We start from the raw sequence: 16735 nt of genomic DNA, 5'->3' as shown, positions 1-16735 counted from the left end.
AATAGTGGTAAATTATGACGCATAGCCATCTGGTCCCAGTGCTTCCCACATTCGTGTTCCAGCTGAACATGTGATTCAATTAATCAACTAATCGTCAAGGCCTCGAGTAGTTGAATCAAATGGGATAGTGGTGGGCTGGAACAAAATGTGCATTCTGGGGAGGCCCCAGGACTGGAGTGGAAAAGCCCTATTGTAGTGCGTTAGGTACTGACAAGTATGTTACAGAATTCCCACAAAGGAGACGTTTTGGACTAGGTCTCAATGAGACGAACCTGGGTAAATAACAGCTAAATACAAGAGTATACAAATACAATACAATATATAGCTTTACATTGCATCAGTGTTAACCAGTAAATCTTAGGGATGAGGTACTAATCATGTAGGAATACACTGAGTGTACAAAACATTAAGAACACCTTCCTAATATTGAGTCCTTTGGGTAGTGGACCATTCTTGATACACATGGGAAATTGTTGATTGTGAAAAACCCAGCAGCGTTGCAGTTCTTGACACAAACCGTTGTGCCTGGCACCTACTACCATACCCCGTTCAAAGGCACTTTTATCTTGCCCATTCACCCTCTGAATGGCACACATACATAATCCATGTCTCAATTTTCTCAAAGCTTAAAAATCCTTCTTTAACCTGTCTCCTCCCCTTCATCTACTGAAGTGGATTTAACAAGTGACATCAATAAGGGATCATAGCTTTCACCTGGTTAGTCTATATCATGGAAAGAGTAGGTGTTCTTAATGTTTTGTACACTCCATGTACATTGTGCCATTGTTAAGATATTGACCAATAAGGTGTCCCTACGAAAGAGTTGTCAGGAGAGGCTATAGAGGCAAAGCTATGTTATATACTACTAGGCTAGCTATATATTATGTTAGTGTGGTGATACTGAGCAGTAAGGTGTTTGTGTCTGTGTTGAGGTACTGACCAGTAAAGTGTAGTGTTGAGATATTGTTAAAGGTAGACTCAGCGAAATTATGTTGCCATGAGCAGCACCGGACATATTATAATGAGCAAGATGCAAGACTTCGCTCCCACAGTCACACACAGGATCTGCGCATGTACACAGACTCGCTTCACACTTTTACAACATGGTAGCCACAGGACCAAAACAGCAGAGAAGTTGAGCCTCGCACTTCAGCGCTCTTAGTTGTTGCGGAAATTGACCCACTATGCTGTTTACTTTCTGCATCTAAGGTCATATTGCTGACTCTACCTTCAAATGGTAGGTACTGACCAGTAAGGTGTTCCTACGAAGGAGTTGGCAGGAGAGGCGATGGAGGCAGAGCCAAAGTCTGCCAGTTTGACCAGGCCTGGCTCAGTTAGCAGAATGTTTCCAGCTTTCACATCTCTGGAGAAAAAAATAAGCGATGACACATAAAACAGGGTTAGAATAGGGTGGTGGGATATGGTTCAAAGTGATATGGGCTACTAGGTGTATTAGCTACCTCTTGGGAGTGATAAGTTTGAAGTGCACTGGCGTCTGTCTTTTTCATGCATATGCCTGCATATCCACTAGCCTCTAATGTGGTGTGCATATGACAATGTGACTTTATAGTGATGCATTTAAAAGCAGGAAGAAAAGGAAATATTGTCTCACTGTCAGGTTGAAATGCAAATAACTCAAGCTTAATAAAGGCATTTCCTTGAGCTCAGCTAAACAGTGAGCGAAGCACACATTTATTTAGGCCTGTACTTTGGGAGGCATACAATCTCACAATTCATTTATGTGGTGAATAAATATACTTATTTCTTTCCTTTCGGTTTCATAACTTTTAACATGGTAAAACAGTAATATTTGTCTTTATGGGCCATGGTGGTAAAATGATAAAGGTTTCATATAACATACTCCCTGAATATCACGTTTCAAGAAAAGGGCCTGTTGGAATGCACATTGAAATACAGATTAGGGTTGGCAGATGACAACTCTAAGAATGTTATCTCCGATGAGTTCATTATTACTTAACAATGAGAACAGAGGCACCACATATCTCGTCTCAGCAACAGCTCAAATGTGTTTTACATTTTTTTTTTTCACCTTTATTTAACCAGGTAGGCCAGTTGAGAACAGGTTCTCATTTACAACTGCGACCTGGCCAAGATAAAGCAAAGCGGTGCGACAAAAACAACACAGAGTTCCACATGGGATAAACAAATGTACGGTCAAAAACACAATAGAAAATATGTGCAGTGTGTGCAAATGTAGTAAGGTTAGGGAGGTAAGGCAATAAATAGGCCATAGTGGCAAAATAATTACAATTTAGCATCAACACTGGAGTGATGGATGTGAAGATGATGATGTGCAAGTAGAGATACTGGGGTGCAAAAGAGCAACAAAATAAATAACAATATGGGGATGAGGTAGTTGGGTGTGCTATTTACAGATGGGCTGTGTACAGGTACAGTGATCAGTGAGCTGCTCTGACAGCTGATGCTTAAAGTTAGTGAGGGAGATATGAGTCTCCAGCTTCAATGATTTTTGCAATTCGTTCCAGTCATTGGCAGCAGAGAACTGGAAGGAAAGGTAGCCAAAGGAGGTGTTGGCTTTGGGGATGACCAGTTGAAATATACCTGCTGGAGCACGTGCTATGGGTGGGTGTTGCTATAGAGACCAGTGAGCTGAGATAAGGTGGGGCTTTACCTAGCAAAGACTTATAGATGACCAGGAGCCAGTGGGTTTGGCGACGAATATGTAGCAAGGGCCAGCCAACGAGAGCATACAGGTCGCAGTGGTGGGTAGTATATGGGGCTTTGGTGACAAAATGGATGGCACTGTGATAGACTGTATCCAATTTGCTGAGTAGAGTGTTAGAGGCTATTTTGTAAATGACATTGCCGAAGTCAAGGATTGGTAGGATAGTCAGTTTTACGATGGTATGTTTGAGTGAAGGAGGTAGCATGAGTGAAGGAGGTTTTGTTGCGAAATAGGAAGCCGATTCTAGATGTAATTTTGGATTGGAGAAGCTTAATGTGAGTCTGGAAGGAGAGTTTACAGTCTAACCAGACACCTAGGTGTTTGTAGTTGTCCACATATTCTACGTCAGAACCATCCAGAGTAGATTTGCTAGGCGGGCGGGAGGGTGCGGGCAGCAATCGGTTGAAGAGTATGCATTTAGTTTTACTAGCATTTAAGAGCAGTTGGAGGCCACGGAAGGAGTGTTGTATGGCATTGAAGCTCGTTTGGAGGTTTGTTAACACAGTGTCCAAGGATGGGTCAGATGTATACAGAACGGTGTTGTCTGCGTAGAGGTGGATCAGAGAATCACCAGCAGCAAGAATGATATCATTAATATATACAGAGAAAAGAGTAGGCCCGAGAATTGAACCCTGTGGCACCCCCATAGAGACTGCCAGAGGTCTGGACAACAGGCCCTCCGATTTGACACACTGAACTCTATCTGAGAAGTAGTTGGTGAAACAGGCGAGTCTGTCATTTGAGAAACCAAGGCTATTGAGTCTGCCGATAAGAACGCGGTGATTGACAGAGTCGAAAGCCTTGGCCAGGTCGATGAAAACAGCTGCAAAGTACTGTCTTTTATCTATGACGGTTATGATATCATTTAGGACCTTGAGCGTGGCTGAGGTGCACCCATGACCAGCTCGAAAACCAGATTGCATAGTGGAGAAGGTACGGTGGGATTCGAAATGTTCGGTGATCTGTTTGTTAACTTGGCTTTCGAAGACTTTAGAAAGGCAGGGCAGGATAGATATAGGTCTGTAACAGTTTGGGTCAAGAGTTTCCGTGGCAGCTTTCTAATCTTTAGGGATTGCAGGCGATACGAAAGAGGTTGAACAGGCTAGTAGTAGGGGTTGCAACAATTGCGGCTGATAATTTTAGAAAGAGAGGGTCCAGATTGTCTAGCCCAGCTGATTTGTAGGGATCCAGATTTTGCAGCTCTTTCAGAACATAAGCTATCTGGATTTGGGTGAAGAAGAAGCTGGGGGGGGGGCTTGGGCTTATTTAAGATGTTGATGACAAACATTTTAACGAGGGGGAAGATGGAAGACAGGTAGACCGACAGCTCACCTGTGAATCATATTATGGGAATGGAGGTAAGCCAGTCCTAGCAAGGCACCATGGGTTATGGCAGCAATTTCAACCTCTTGGAGCGGTTTCTTATGAACTGGAAGAGAGGGTACAAAGAAGAGAAAAATACATCAAGGGGGAAAACTGTCAGTGCTACCTAGAGACACAAGCAATCTGCCCTTCCTGATATGACACACAACAACAAACCCCAGAAGCATCTGTTAAATGTGTAAAGTCTAACAGGGTTGGGATAAAAGGGTTATAAAAACACATTCCTGGTGGGTGGATTGCTGCTCTGATAGCCTGGTCCCAGATCTGTTTGTGCGGTCATACCAACTTGATGACAATATGAGTTGGCAAGACAGCACAAACAAATCTGGGACCAGGCTAGCAGAGCGATGCCTAGCCTTAGAGTCAAAGGAAGTAGAACTACAGTGGAGGAATTTCAGAAACGCTTCACACACACAAAAATAGGTCAAAACCAGCCAACTGTCATGGCTGTTTAAAACTGTTTCCATGACAGCCAGGACAGGACACAAACAGAAGTGCTAAATATATCACGTAGGCCAAGGTGCGGAATGTTTGGAGACCCTGAACAGGAACATTCACAGTGGAATATTACACACCCTGTATAGAGAGAAAAGGTTCCTCACTTACCATGAATGTTGCATTACTAATGGGTTAATAAAGCACATGCTCAGAAAGAACCCAGATATTTTCATTGCGATTTTGTAACTTCTCTTTAAATTAACTGTGTGTGTGTGTTTAGGTGTATGTATGTGTGTGTGTGTGTGTGTGTGTGTGTGTGTACTGCTCACCCTCTAGTAAATCTGATGCGGAACCTAGGCAGTACTCCATCACCAGCTGGAAGAGGCAGAAAGGTCATAGGTCAGAGACAAGTGGACACCCAAAAACACACCCAAGATTTAGAGTTACCTCCTTAAACAAATTACCAACAACCCCAAATATCTATTATATAATGACACAGACATTAACAAGGAAGGCCTCATTTATGACCATCATAGCAGAGGTGGTGGAAACCAAAAAAAAAGAGAAAGTGCAAAGAGATTTTCCTAACGACTTTTACACTGGAAGTGGTTGGTGCATATTTTAAAAGATCATGACATAAACCATGTTGTAAAAGGGAGGTTTAGAGAAGGAGACAAATGGTGAGAGACAGAGAATCAGAGAAACTTTGCAAAAGAGAGATGGAGAGAGACAAAAATGGGAAAGATAGAAAATGCTGAGACCGAGAGAGAAAGAGAATGAGCAAGATTATGAGAAAGAGAGTCAGAATGAGAGATGAAAAGAAAGAGTTGAAAGAAAGATAGAAGCAGCCTGATGAAGAGGGGGACAAAAAATGTTTTCCCTGGCAGCTCTGCCACACTCCACTGACCCAGGCAGTGTTATCCTTCAAGTAGCAGCCTTTGTACTCAATGGTGTTTGGATGGCGCAGCTGTTCCAAAAACTTGACCTCCTTAATGATGTCCTGCCATTTCTGAGGAGAGAAGGAGGGAGGGAATGAGAGACAGAGTGTGTAAGAGTGAACAACATCAACACATCTGCAAAGAGCCCTTTTCACAGCATGTTGGCCCTGACATATTGGCCAGGGCAGTGGGTTGATGGATAGGTCAGTTCCATTTACACAAGGGAGGAGTTTGAACCCAACCCTTGACCCCAACCCAAGGCCTTGTGGATCGCAGGGAATGTTGAACCTCTGCCCTTAGGTGTGACCATACTGTGGCCAGAGTGGGGAGAGTGTGTAATTTCAAAGTGTTTGTGTTAGTTGTTCTCGTCTCATTTGATCTCTGCTACAAGGCCTACGTTGTGACCATTCCAGTGGCCAGGTTGTGATTTCAAAGATACCGAGTTGTGACCATCATAGTGGCCAGAGGAAGGGACTGTCCATAGAATGTTGAATCTCCGTTTCAAGTCCTGAGGTGTGACCGTCCCATTGGCCATAGCGGGAAGAGTTTGAGAGGGAGTTCAAAACATTTGTATTAGTTGTCCTCTCAACTTGTTTAACCTCTGTTTCAAGGCCTGAGGTGTGACTGATAAAGCAGACAGAGTGCTAAATTAGTTCAACTTGTGTTTAAAGTGAGCAAAAGGCTGCAGTCCTCTCACCTCGGTGGTCTGTTTGCCATTGTAGGACATCTTCTTGATGGCCACCACCTCGTTGGAGTAGGAGTTTCTGGCCTGAGGGAGAGTAGAAGAGGGGAGTGAGAGTAGGGAAGAGAGAGGAGAGGAGGGAAAAAATAAATAAAGAGCGAGAGGTGAATGTGAGAACAGGCCTTTCTCGTAGAAACACACAGCTGTAGTCTGGATACAGGATATAGGCCTATATTTGACAGCTGGCTAGAATCCAGTTGGTAGCCAAAAACTGGTAAAAGTGGGTCATATGACTGAGATATAGCCAATCTCTATATATGGCTCTGAATCAAATGAGGGTAAATGGGAAACAAGAATCAACTGTCTCTTCAAAAGATGGCGATACTAAACACATGTGACAGAATTTGATCACCACAGGAAACTCCCTGTAGTTACAAATATGAGCATAGACAAAAACAAGCATAGAGGAAACAAGTAACTCAACAGAGAAGCTAGCTAGCTAGCTAGGTACTTAACCACACAGGGATTAGCACATTGCGTGTGTTAAAACCCCTAAGGCTTTTAGAACACATGGATGGCTTCCTCATACAAACATTGATGGTTCCTCATTCCATTTCAGTAATTTCCCCCCATACACATGCCTTTGGTCAGAAGGAATGTGAATGCATAGTTGAGCTATGAGCTAGCCACAGCAGCTAGCAAACACTTGCAGTTAGCAATCCTAGTAGCTCACAGCAGGTAAAGAAGAAGTGTATCAATGACCAAAAGGCACCAGGTTTTCATCATAGCCAGCCAAATCAGCCAGACAAGACTGATGGCCTCATCATGTGGCATGCTGACATACAGTACCTTAGCCATATAAATAGAATTACAAGAATGGGCAAATCCCTTCAGACTATGGCAATTTGACTGGAACATTTTAAGGGGCTACTCTGGGATTGGTATTTCCAATTTTGGACTTTTAAATTATCGATACACAGCCATTGACCTCGAATCCAGATTGCCCCTTTAAAACCATTTCCCATTCTAATAAGTATATTTCTATGAATGTAGCCTTGTCCGGTAGATGACTGGACTTAGAGGAGCACTAATGCCAGTCAACCAGGCCCAGTAAAATCTCCTGCCTGCCCTACTATCTATCCATCCATCCATCCATCACCAGCTGGCCTCGCCACTTAATGCGCAGAACAGCTGTCTTAGGAGGAAAGGCTTCAGTTTATCCCTCTCCCCCCAGCCTTGCATATGAAGAGGCTGGGGGATGGATGAGGGGAGGGAGGAGGGGAGGGAGGAGGAAAGGGATGATGGAGGTAGAAAGAAAGGGGTTGGGGAAAAGGATGGATGGAGGGAGGGTTGAAAGGAAGAGGACGGAGGGAGGGGAGGAGGAAAAGGAGGAGAGGGCTGGAGGGAGGGATGACAGGGGTGAAGGGAGGGGAGGAGGAGGATGGAGGGATTGGTGCTAGCAGATTCATTCTCCCTCTCTCCCGCTCTGCGTTGATTTAGATTCAAAGGCCTTCTGTCATTAGTGACGACCAGATTAAGAAATGCAGCAGAGACAGAGAATTTAACAGAAATGGCAGCAGAGTTATTATTAGACAACCTTGAGAGAGCGAGTGATCTTGTCCCTGGACTCTGACATCTATAGCCACAGACAGCTAGACTGGTTGTCTAACATGATCCTGACAGGGAATAGTATGGATTGCACACACCCAATGCATATAACACACAATGACCAGGGCCAGTCCTGGACTAAATAGCACTTTCAATTGACAATCGCCATGAAAGCATCTCCATTGGTTGAGAAATTGAAATGAAATAGGCCCTGTTCATTGGTTGGCCAATAACTTCAAATACTATCTAAGTACTAAATGTATTGTGAAAAATCTCCCAGTAATGCCTAGTTAAAATGACTTGCCTAGCTAAATAAAGGTTACATTTAAAAAATAAAATAAAAATAATAAAAATGGAAGAAATGTAAAGATTCTGAGTTAGAGATATTTTAATTTAGTATCCAGCCCTGAGGTACTACTCACAAAGTAGACAGCCCCAAAGCTGCCATGGCCGATCTCGTGCAGGTCACAGAAGACTTCCTCGGGGTCATCTTTGAAGAAGAGGTCGGCCAGCTCTGGGTCCTTCAGCGCTCCCTTCCGCGTGGACGAGGGCATGGTGGGGTGGGCAGGGCTAGACGGTACCGTGGTTACCGCAGTGTTCCACCTCACTGCAGCTGCTGCTCCTCATCCACGCGCCGGGCATTTACCATACCCACCTGGATGAGAGGAAACATACAGAGACAGCGAGAGAGAGAGAATTATTAGAATCGCCAATGTTTTTGAGTGTAATGTTTATTGTACATTTTTTATTGTTTATTTCACTTTTGTTTATTATCTCTTTCACTTGCTTCGGCAATGTACACATATGTTTCCCATGCCAAAAAGTAGAGAGAGAGATGGTAATAAGTTAGGACGTAACAGTGCAGACAGACAGCATTTATGATCACTATCTGGTTGGAAGACACACACAAACACACACAATTTCAAATACTTTATAAATCCACAAATCATAATTCATACAATAAGCATTCAAACATTTCAGGACAGGGATATCTGGACACCTAAGGAAACAGATAGCACCTTCTCCACACAGCAAGGCTGCCCCATGACACGGAGTAGTAACTTGCTAGCTGCGTCGTCTTATGCAGGCCTGCTATCTGAAGGCCACGTACTATCAGCCTGTGAACATGGCCGGGACAGCGAGCTTGCACTGATAGCCGAGGCGTGACACGAGGGGCTGGTATTTAAGCAGCTTGACAGTTAAGGCACGATCCATGTAGCAGACACACACACGTTTATGATGGAGTTACTGGACGCCTACACACAACATAGGGATTACATTTACAATCAGGACCTACAGACCAACACAAACATGCACATACACACAGTCTGATCAAGAGACTGAATCGGTACAACCTTGTCTGCTCCCATATCCTACTCATCCCCATATAACCTGATTCTTTCCAGGAATTACAAGCTGAATGTGTGTGTATGTCACATGAACAGTTGGCTGGGTAGATGGGACAGAAGAAGATAGTAAGGCATGGACTGCTCACTGTCTGCTCCTGTTGCTCATCCAAGCAGAAGATCAGACAAACAGTTGGGGGAAAATACACACATGCACGCACACACAAACGCACACTGGACAGCTCGATCACCGCGAGTCATTGGTGCATCACTTCCACACATGCGCACACAAATGGACACACTCGGATGCACAGGGTAGCAGCAGCAGGTATGGCTGTTGTGAGTCACCAGACTGCAGCTAGGCCATCAAACATGTGGCATATAGCCTGAGCTATGTTCCAGTTAGTGACACACCAATGACTGTATATATAAATGGACAATGCCATCGATTACATGACACCATTCCTCCCATGTGAAGACTCAATGGCGCACTGAAGCCAAATTAAGTCAGTTAAGATGGCATCTCATGGAGGCTTAACATGCGCAGTTTGAGCTACTCCAGGAAGTGACGTTGCAGGCTAGCTCACTGCTGCCCCCTCTCATTGAGTAACTAAAGTTGAAGGCCGACTGGGGTACTGCAGGCTGGTATTTGCAACTAAATTATCCTTATAACTTCTGTGTTCAATTTTAAAATAATCGGTTCAAGGACATACACCTGGGGTATTTAAAGCAATTATTGGTACCATGATTGTCTTCAATTAATTGTTTGAATTTACACAAAGATTTACATTTTTCCATTCACTATAATTGGGGATCCTGTTTTCTGCTAACAATGCCTGCAGTACCGCGGTCAGCCTTCAACATCCATGGTTTCAATGAGATTAGGAGTTCTCCCCTGGGAGGGAGGGACGGACACACAGACAGAGAGACCAGAGGGCCACATGATTACGCACATACACTTTTTTTTTACACAGGCAGAAAAACACAGGCAGAGATAGGAACACACACAGAGACGCAACATCGTCATCATAATGCGTCATCATAATTCTCACGAGTTTCATCTTATTAAAGAGTTATCTTCTTTCCAGATACAAAAATATATCAAAAACCGTGTTACCACTGTAGGGGGTTTACGTTAGTTGCAAGTTATATTGTTTTGTCCTTGTCGCCTCCTTTATTATCATTTTACTTTCATTTTTAAAATGGGTATTAAATGGGTAATTGCAAACACCTGGTGTCCCAGGTCCAAAATCAGTCCCTGATTAGAGATGAACAATGAAAACAAATGCAGTGAAACGGTCTTCGAGGTCCAGAGTTGAGTTTGAGGGCTTTATGGTGTGAAAAACCGATAGGATATGTAGGAAGTATCCATAATAAAATCAAATTGTATTTGTCACATGTGCGGAATACAACAGGTGTAGACCTTACAGTGAAACGCTTACTTACAAGCCCTGAACCAACAATGCAGTTAAGAAAAAAAAAATATAAATAATTAAGGAGCAACAATAAAATAAAATAACAGTAGTGAGGCTATATTCAGGGGGTTCCAGTACAGAGTCAATGTGCGGGGGCACCGGTTAGTCGAGGTAATATGTATATGAAGGTAGAGGTAAAGTGACTATGCATGGTTAATAAAGAGAGAGTAGCAGCTGCATAGAAATGGGGGGGTGGGGACAATGCAAATAGTCCTGGTAGCCATTTGATTAACTGTTCAGGAGTCTTATGGCTTGTTAAGAAGCCTTTTATACCAAGACTTGGCGCTCCGGTACTGCTTGCCGTGTGGTATCAGAGAGAACAGTCTATGACTAGTGTGGCTGGAGTCCTTGGCAATGTTTTGGGCCTTCCTCTGACACCGCCTGGTATAGAGGTCCTGGATGGCAGGAAGCTTGGCCCCAGTGATGTACTGGGCCGTACGCACTACCCTCTGTAGTACCTTGTGGTTGGAGGCCGAGCAGTTGCCATACCAGGTGGTGATGCAACCAGTCAGGATCCTCTCGATGGTGCAGCTGTAGAACCATTTGAGGATCTGAGGACCCATGCCACATCTTTTCAGTCTCCTGAGGGGGAATAGGCTTTGTTGTGCCCTCTTCTCGATGCATGACAGCCTGGGTACAAGGGTTCTAATGTGTACAATACAATACTGTGCATTGTTTTAGATTCTTGCTATACACTCAAAAAATGATGGGTTCAAAAAGGGTTCTTCTAAGATCCTCAAAGTTCTTTGAAGAACCTTAGGGTTCTTGGCACTGAAAATTGCCCCCAAAAGGTTATTCCAAGAACCCTATAGGAGGTGGGGTTCATCGAGGAACCTCCTTAGTTGGTGGGGGTTCTTGCAGGAACCTAACTGCCCAACTGAAACATTTGGATTTGAAGTTGAAAGGACAACAGGCACTTAAATTAACATTTTTAAGATCTCCTCAATTTAAGGTAAGGTTTGTATGTCTAAATTCATATTGTTTTATGATGATACCATCTATCTTTTTATATTTGTACCAATCTTTCTAAAATTGAAAAAGGACACAATTCAATGGATATCAAACCAACAAAGAGGTAAGAATATGTAGGCTATAACAATATGTTGAAGGCTAGCTGTATTGGGTGCAGATGACTGAACTGCTCACTTTTGTGTCTGTAGGTATACAGACGAGGAGGCATACAAAGGTATGTCAATTGGTATGTTATGCAGATCACATCTACCTCATCCCATAGGCCTCTACATTATGGACAAGGTATGCGTATGAAAACCATTATCAAAACATATTTCTTTTTTTCATTCACAAGGTATGAATGCTGTCATGTGCATGTTTTGTTAATCATCTGTATAATTACTATTTTTGGGGATTCAGACTTCACCCTCCCTACACATCTGATGAATATAACAGGAAACCTGTTCGATCACCATGCACTGCAAAATCATCCTGGCTATGGATGCGGAGAACATCAATACATTAATATCAACACACCAGAGGATATACCAATTGGTCTTGGGGCTATGCTGGGAGTTTGCCTCATACTTGGATTTTTTATTCTGCTTTGCCACTAAAATCATTAAACACTGACAACTAAAATAGTGTTATTGATATTATTGTTATGCATATTACTATGAATAATAACAACAACAACAATAATAAAAATAAATAATAATTAGGTGAGGGGGCTAGTTAAAAAATGAACCCCAAAAGGTTATTCAAAAGGTTCTTGAGGACCCATTAAGAGGGTTCTTCGAAGAACTTATAGGGGTTCCCCCACAGTTTCAATTTGAAGAACCCCTAAAGGATACTCCAGGAACCTTTTCTCCTTAAAACGTAGCGTTACTCTGTTAAACTAAAGTTCAGTTCACACATACAACTTACATAATTACTGCTTTGCAAAACCTGTGAAAAATATGGGTTGAAACCTTTTTAAAAACATTGATTCATTCCACCACTGAGTTAGGAATGGATAAACCACTGGCAACTTCTCAGTTCATGGTCAGATTGTTCTGAATGAAATAGGCGCCATGTTTCTTACTGGCCTCTGCTGTTATAGACCTTACATAGAACGATAAATACACCCTTTAGCTATAGAAAAACACCATGTATTCAAACATCCTGCAATCATTCACTGGCCCTTCCGACATGCCAACAGGGAAAACACACTGTGTGTGTGTGTGTGTGTGAGAGAGAGAGAGTGTATGTGAGAGTGTGTGAGAGTGCGCGTGCAGAGACCGTGTTTTTGTTTCCATGATTATAGGCTAGACAGTGAATCCAAATAAAGTATTCCAAATGTGTGTGTGTGTGTGTGTGTGTGTCTCTTCATTGCATCATCCTGGTCGGTCTCCCCTCTCCTCCTGTTGAGCTCAAACCTCTCCAGTAAGAGCTTCAAATAAAACCTGACGTAAGCCCCCCACTCAATCTGGATACACAGCTTCCACCAGATAAAAGAACACAGAGAGACAGAGAGAGAGAGAGAGACAGAGGTGAGATAAAGAGAGAAAATAAAGGAGAGAGAAGAGCACATGAGAGAAAGAGCATCAGTGATTTTACCCACGTGGTAGGGGTTTCAAAAGGTTTCAAAGCCACTGATTGCACAAAACATTCTGAACACCTTCCTAATATTGAGATGCACCACCTTTTGCCCTCAGAACAGCCTCAGTCGGGGCATAGACTCCACAAAGTGTCGAAAGTGTTTAACAGGGATGCTGGCTTATGTTGACTCCAATGCTTCCCACAGTGTGTCATGTTGGCTGAATGTCCTTTTGGTAGTGGAGTATTCTTGATACACATGGGAAACTGTTGAGCGTGAGAATCCCAGCAGCGTTGCAGTTCTTGACACACTCAAACCGGTGCGCCTGGCACCCACTACCATACCCCGTTCAAAGGTACTTCAATCTTTTGTCTTGCCCATTCACCCTCTGAATGGCATATATACACAATCCATGTCTCAACTGTCTCAAGACTTTAAAAATCCTTCGAGGTTGGGACGCTCGACAACACGAAATTGCAGAGCGCCAAATTCAAAACAACAGAAAGTCCATAATTAAAATTCCTCTAACATACAAGTATTATACACCATTTTATAGATAAACTTCTTGTTAATCCAACCACAGTGTCCGATTTCAAAAAGGCTTTACGGCGAAAGCACACCATACGATTATGTTAGGTCAGTGCCTAGTCACAGAAAACCATACAGCCATTTTCCAGCCAAGGAGAGGGCTCACAAAAGTCAGAAATAGCGATTAAATTAATCACTAACCTTTGATGATCTTCATCAGATGGCACTCACAGGACTTCATGTTACACAATAAATGTTTGTTTTGTTCGATAATGTCCCTCTTTATGTCCAAAAACCTCAGTTGAAATTGGCGCGTTTTGTTCAGTAATCATTGTCTCAAACAAACATCCGGTGAAATTTCAGAGAGCCACATCAAATTACAGAAATACTCATCATAAACATTGATGAAAGATAAACGTCTTGTTAATCCAGCCACTGTGCGTTTAATTCAGTAATCCAAAAGGCACAAAGCGTGCTCTCAACATCCAGACGAAAAGTCAAAAAAGTACAGTAAAAGTTCGTAGAAACATGTCAAACGATGTTTAAAATCAATCCTCAGTTTGTTTTTGTCATAAATAATCAATAATATTTCAACCGGACTAAAGCTTCATCAATAGAAAAGGAGAAACAAGAAAGGCGCGTTCCCGATCACGTGGTGGACTCATGTCTGGAAATTTCCACTGTCCACTTATTGAAAGTGCTGTATCTCCCTCATTTTTCAGAGTAAAAGCCTGAAACAATGCCTAAAGACTGGCCACGTGTAGAAGAAGCCATAGAGATCGTGAACTGGGTCCTAAGTCCTTGTATGGTAGTACTTATATAGTACTTCCTGGATGGCTTTTCCTCAGGTTTTCGCCTGCCACATCAGTTCTGTTATACTCACAGACATTATTTTAACAGTTTTGGAAACTATAGTGTTTTCTATCCAAATCTACTAATTATATGCATATCCTAGCTTCTGGGCCTGAGTAGCAGGCAGTTTAATTTGGGCACGCTTTTCATCCAAAATTCCGAATGCTGCCCCCTACCCCAGTGAAGTTAACTGGTCTCCTCCCATACTTTTAGACGGATTTAAGTGGATTTAACAAGTGACATGAATAAGAGATTATAGCTTTCACCTGGATTCACCCAGTCAGTACTAATGTTTTGTCCACTCAGTGTAAATGAGAGTGATAGAAGGAGAGAGGGAAGAGGGTCTGAGATAGAAATTGAGAAAATTAAGAAGCCACATGCTCACTCAAGGGACACTTCACTTCCATCTCTCTTCCCTCTTTTTTTGCTCTCCTCCTGCTCCTCTCCTCCTCAGTAGAAATGTGTGATATGATGCAACAACAGGTTGTAACAGTGCTGTTGGGTTAGTTCAACAACTGCTTCCCTGTCCTCCCTCTACCCACTTACACCGTTTGGTGTGTGTGTGTGTTTGGGAATAATTTGCGGATCTATGACTGCCATTGTGCTAAGGGAGGTGTTCAGCGAAGAGGTTTAGATTAGTGTGTGTGTGTGTGTGTGTGTGTGTGTGTGTGTGTGTGTGTGTGTGTGTGTGTGTGTGTGTGTGTGTGTGTGTGTGTAAATATGCTCACGTGTGTATGAGGGAGTGCACATGCATGCATTTAGGTCCGCGTGAATGAATGAGTGGGTGCATATAGTACAGAGCCTTCAGAAAGTATTCACACCCCTTTTTTTTCCCACATTTGTTGCGTTAGTCTGAATTGAAAATGGATTACATTTAGATTTTGTGTCATTGATCTACACACAATACCACATAATGTCAGTAGAATTTTGTTTGTAGAACATTTTCGAAATTCATTAAAAAAATTAAGCTGAAATGTCTAGAGTCAATTAGTATTCAACCCCTTTGTTATGGCATACCTAAATAAGTTTAGGAGTAAACATTTGCTTAACAAATCACATAATAAGCTGCATGGAATCACAGTGTGTGCAATTATAGGGGTTAAAATGATTTTTGAATGACTACCCCATCTCTGTACCCCACACAAACAGATAATTGTAAGGTCCCTCAATTGAGTAGTGATTTTCAAGCACAGAATCAACCACAAAGACGTTTTTCAATGCCTCGCAAAGAAGGGCACCGATTGGTAGATGTGTAAACATTTAAAAAAAGCAGACGCCGACTGTCCCTTTGAGCATGGTGAAGTTATTAATTAGGCTTTGGATGGTATATCAATACACCCAGTCACTACAAAGATGCAGGCATCCTTCCCAACTCAGTTGCTGAAGAGGGATTCCACCATGAGGCCAATGGTGATTTTAAAACAGTTACTGAGTTTAATGGTCGTGATATGAGAAAACTGAGGATGGATCAACAAGGGCTGTGGCGGTCATGACATTTTGTAAGCCGGTTAATGTCATGCAAAAGACTGTCGGTATCATGGTAATTTACCGTTAATTAACATAAACATGTTTAGCATCTCCAGGCCTCCATGCATACAAGCAGCTGATATGCACCTTTGGAACATTAGATTTAAAAAAAGTCTAAAGAAACATGATATGAAAAAAAAATGTATTTCAGGAAGAACAGAATATGAGTTGGCTATGAAGTGGCTATGTTGAGCGTAAAAGTGATCATTTGAAACAGCTCTTATATGCTAGATTTAGAGTTATTTGGCAACTTTAGTTGTGAATGATACAAAGCTTAGAATGCCTTAGAAATCAAAGGATATATGATATGGGTTGCATGATGCAGCTATAGGCTGCACACACTGTTCTCTTTTCAAGTGATCACATTTTCACCCATCAGACTACTCTCAATTTAATCTTGTCTTTACTAATTTGTTAAAATAGTTTTGATTTAGAATGGCTCATTACTAAATGGGCAGGAACAGGGGCAGGAGAAAAAATACAAGTCATCTGTATGCACTGGAATGGCGAATGGAGGGCACTTTCCCACCTGTAAATGTTTCACTCATGTCTGGAAGTCTACCTGTGTGACAGGTGATATTCTGCACAAACTCTGTATGACATAGGCTCTCCAAACCTGTTCCTGCAGCTACCCAGTCCTTAATTTGGGAAACCAGGTTAAATCTGTCCAGAAACAGTAACATGTTTTCACAACAAAACATATTTGCTTAAACTGTTGACA

The 16735-nt window shown here is 42.4% G+C and overlaps 1 protein-coding gene across 3 annotated transcripts in view; it reads right to left on the bottom strand.

Annotated features, from left to right (window-relative positions):
* taok3a (TAO kinase 3a) overlaps nt 1–16735 on the bottom strand; it is a 106245-nt gene that overhangs the window by 24375 nt on the left and 65135 nt on the right. For all 3 annotated transcript variants that reach the window (NM_001173604.1, XM_014170603.2, XM_014170605.2), the window contains 6 exon segments: nt 1250–1363; nt 4040–4136; nt 4858–4903; nt 5436–5537; nt 6164–6235; nt 8179–8411. In NM_001173604.1, the coding sequence (NP_001167075.1) occupies nt 1250–1363; nt 4040–4136; nt 4858–4903; nt 5436–5537; nt 6164–6235; nt 8179–8310 (563 nt within the window). In that variant the 5' untranslated portion in view covers nt 8311–8411.

Source organism: Salmo salar, chromosome ssa24, assembly GCF_905237065.1.
Source record: "Salmo salar chromosome ssa24, Ssal_v3.1, whole genome shotgun sequence".
NCBI classification, from domain to species: Eukaryota; Metazoa; Chordata; class Actinopteri; order Salmoniformes; family Salmonidae; genus Salmo; species Salmo salar.
The sequence above is the reverse complement of the archived record's forward strand: the minus strand, read 5'-3'. Positions and strand labels throughout refer to the sequence as shown.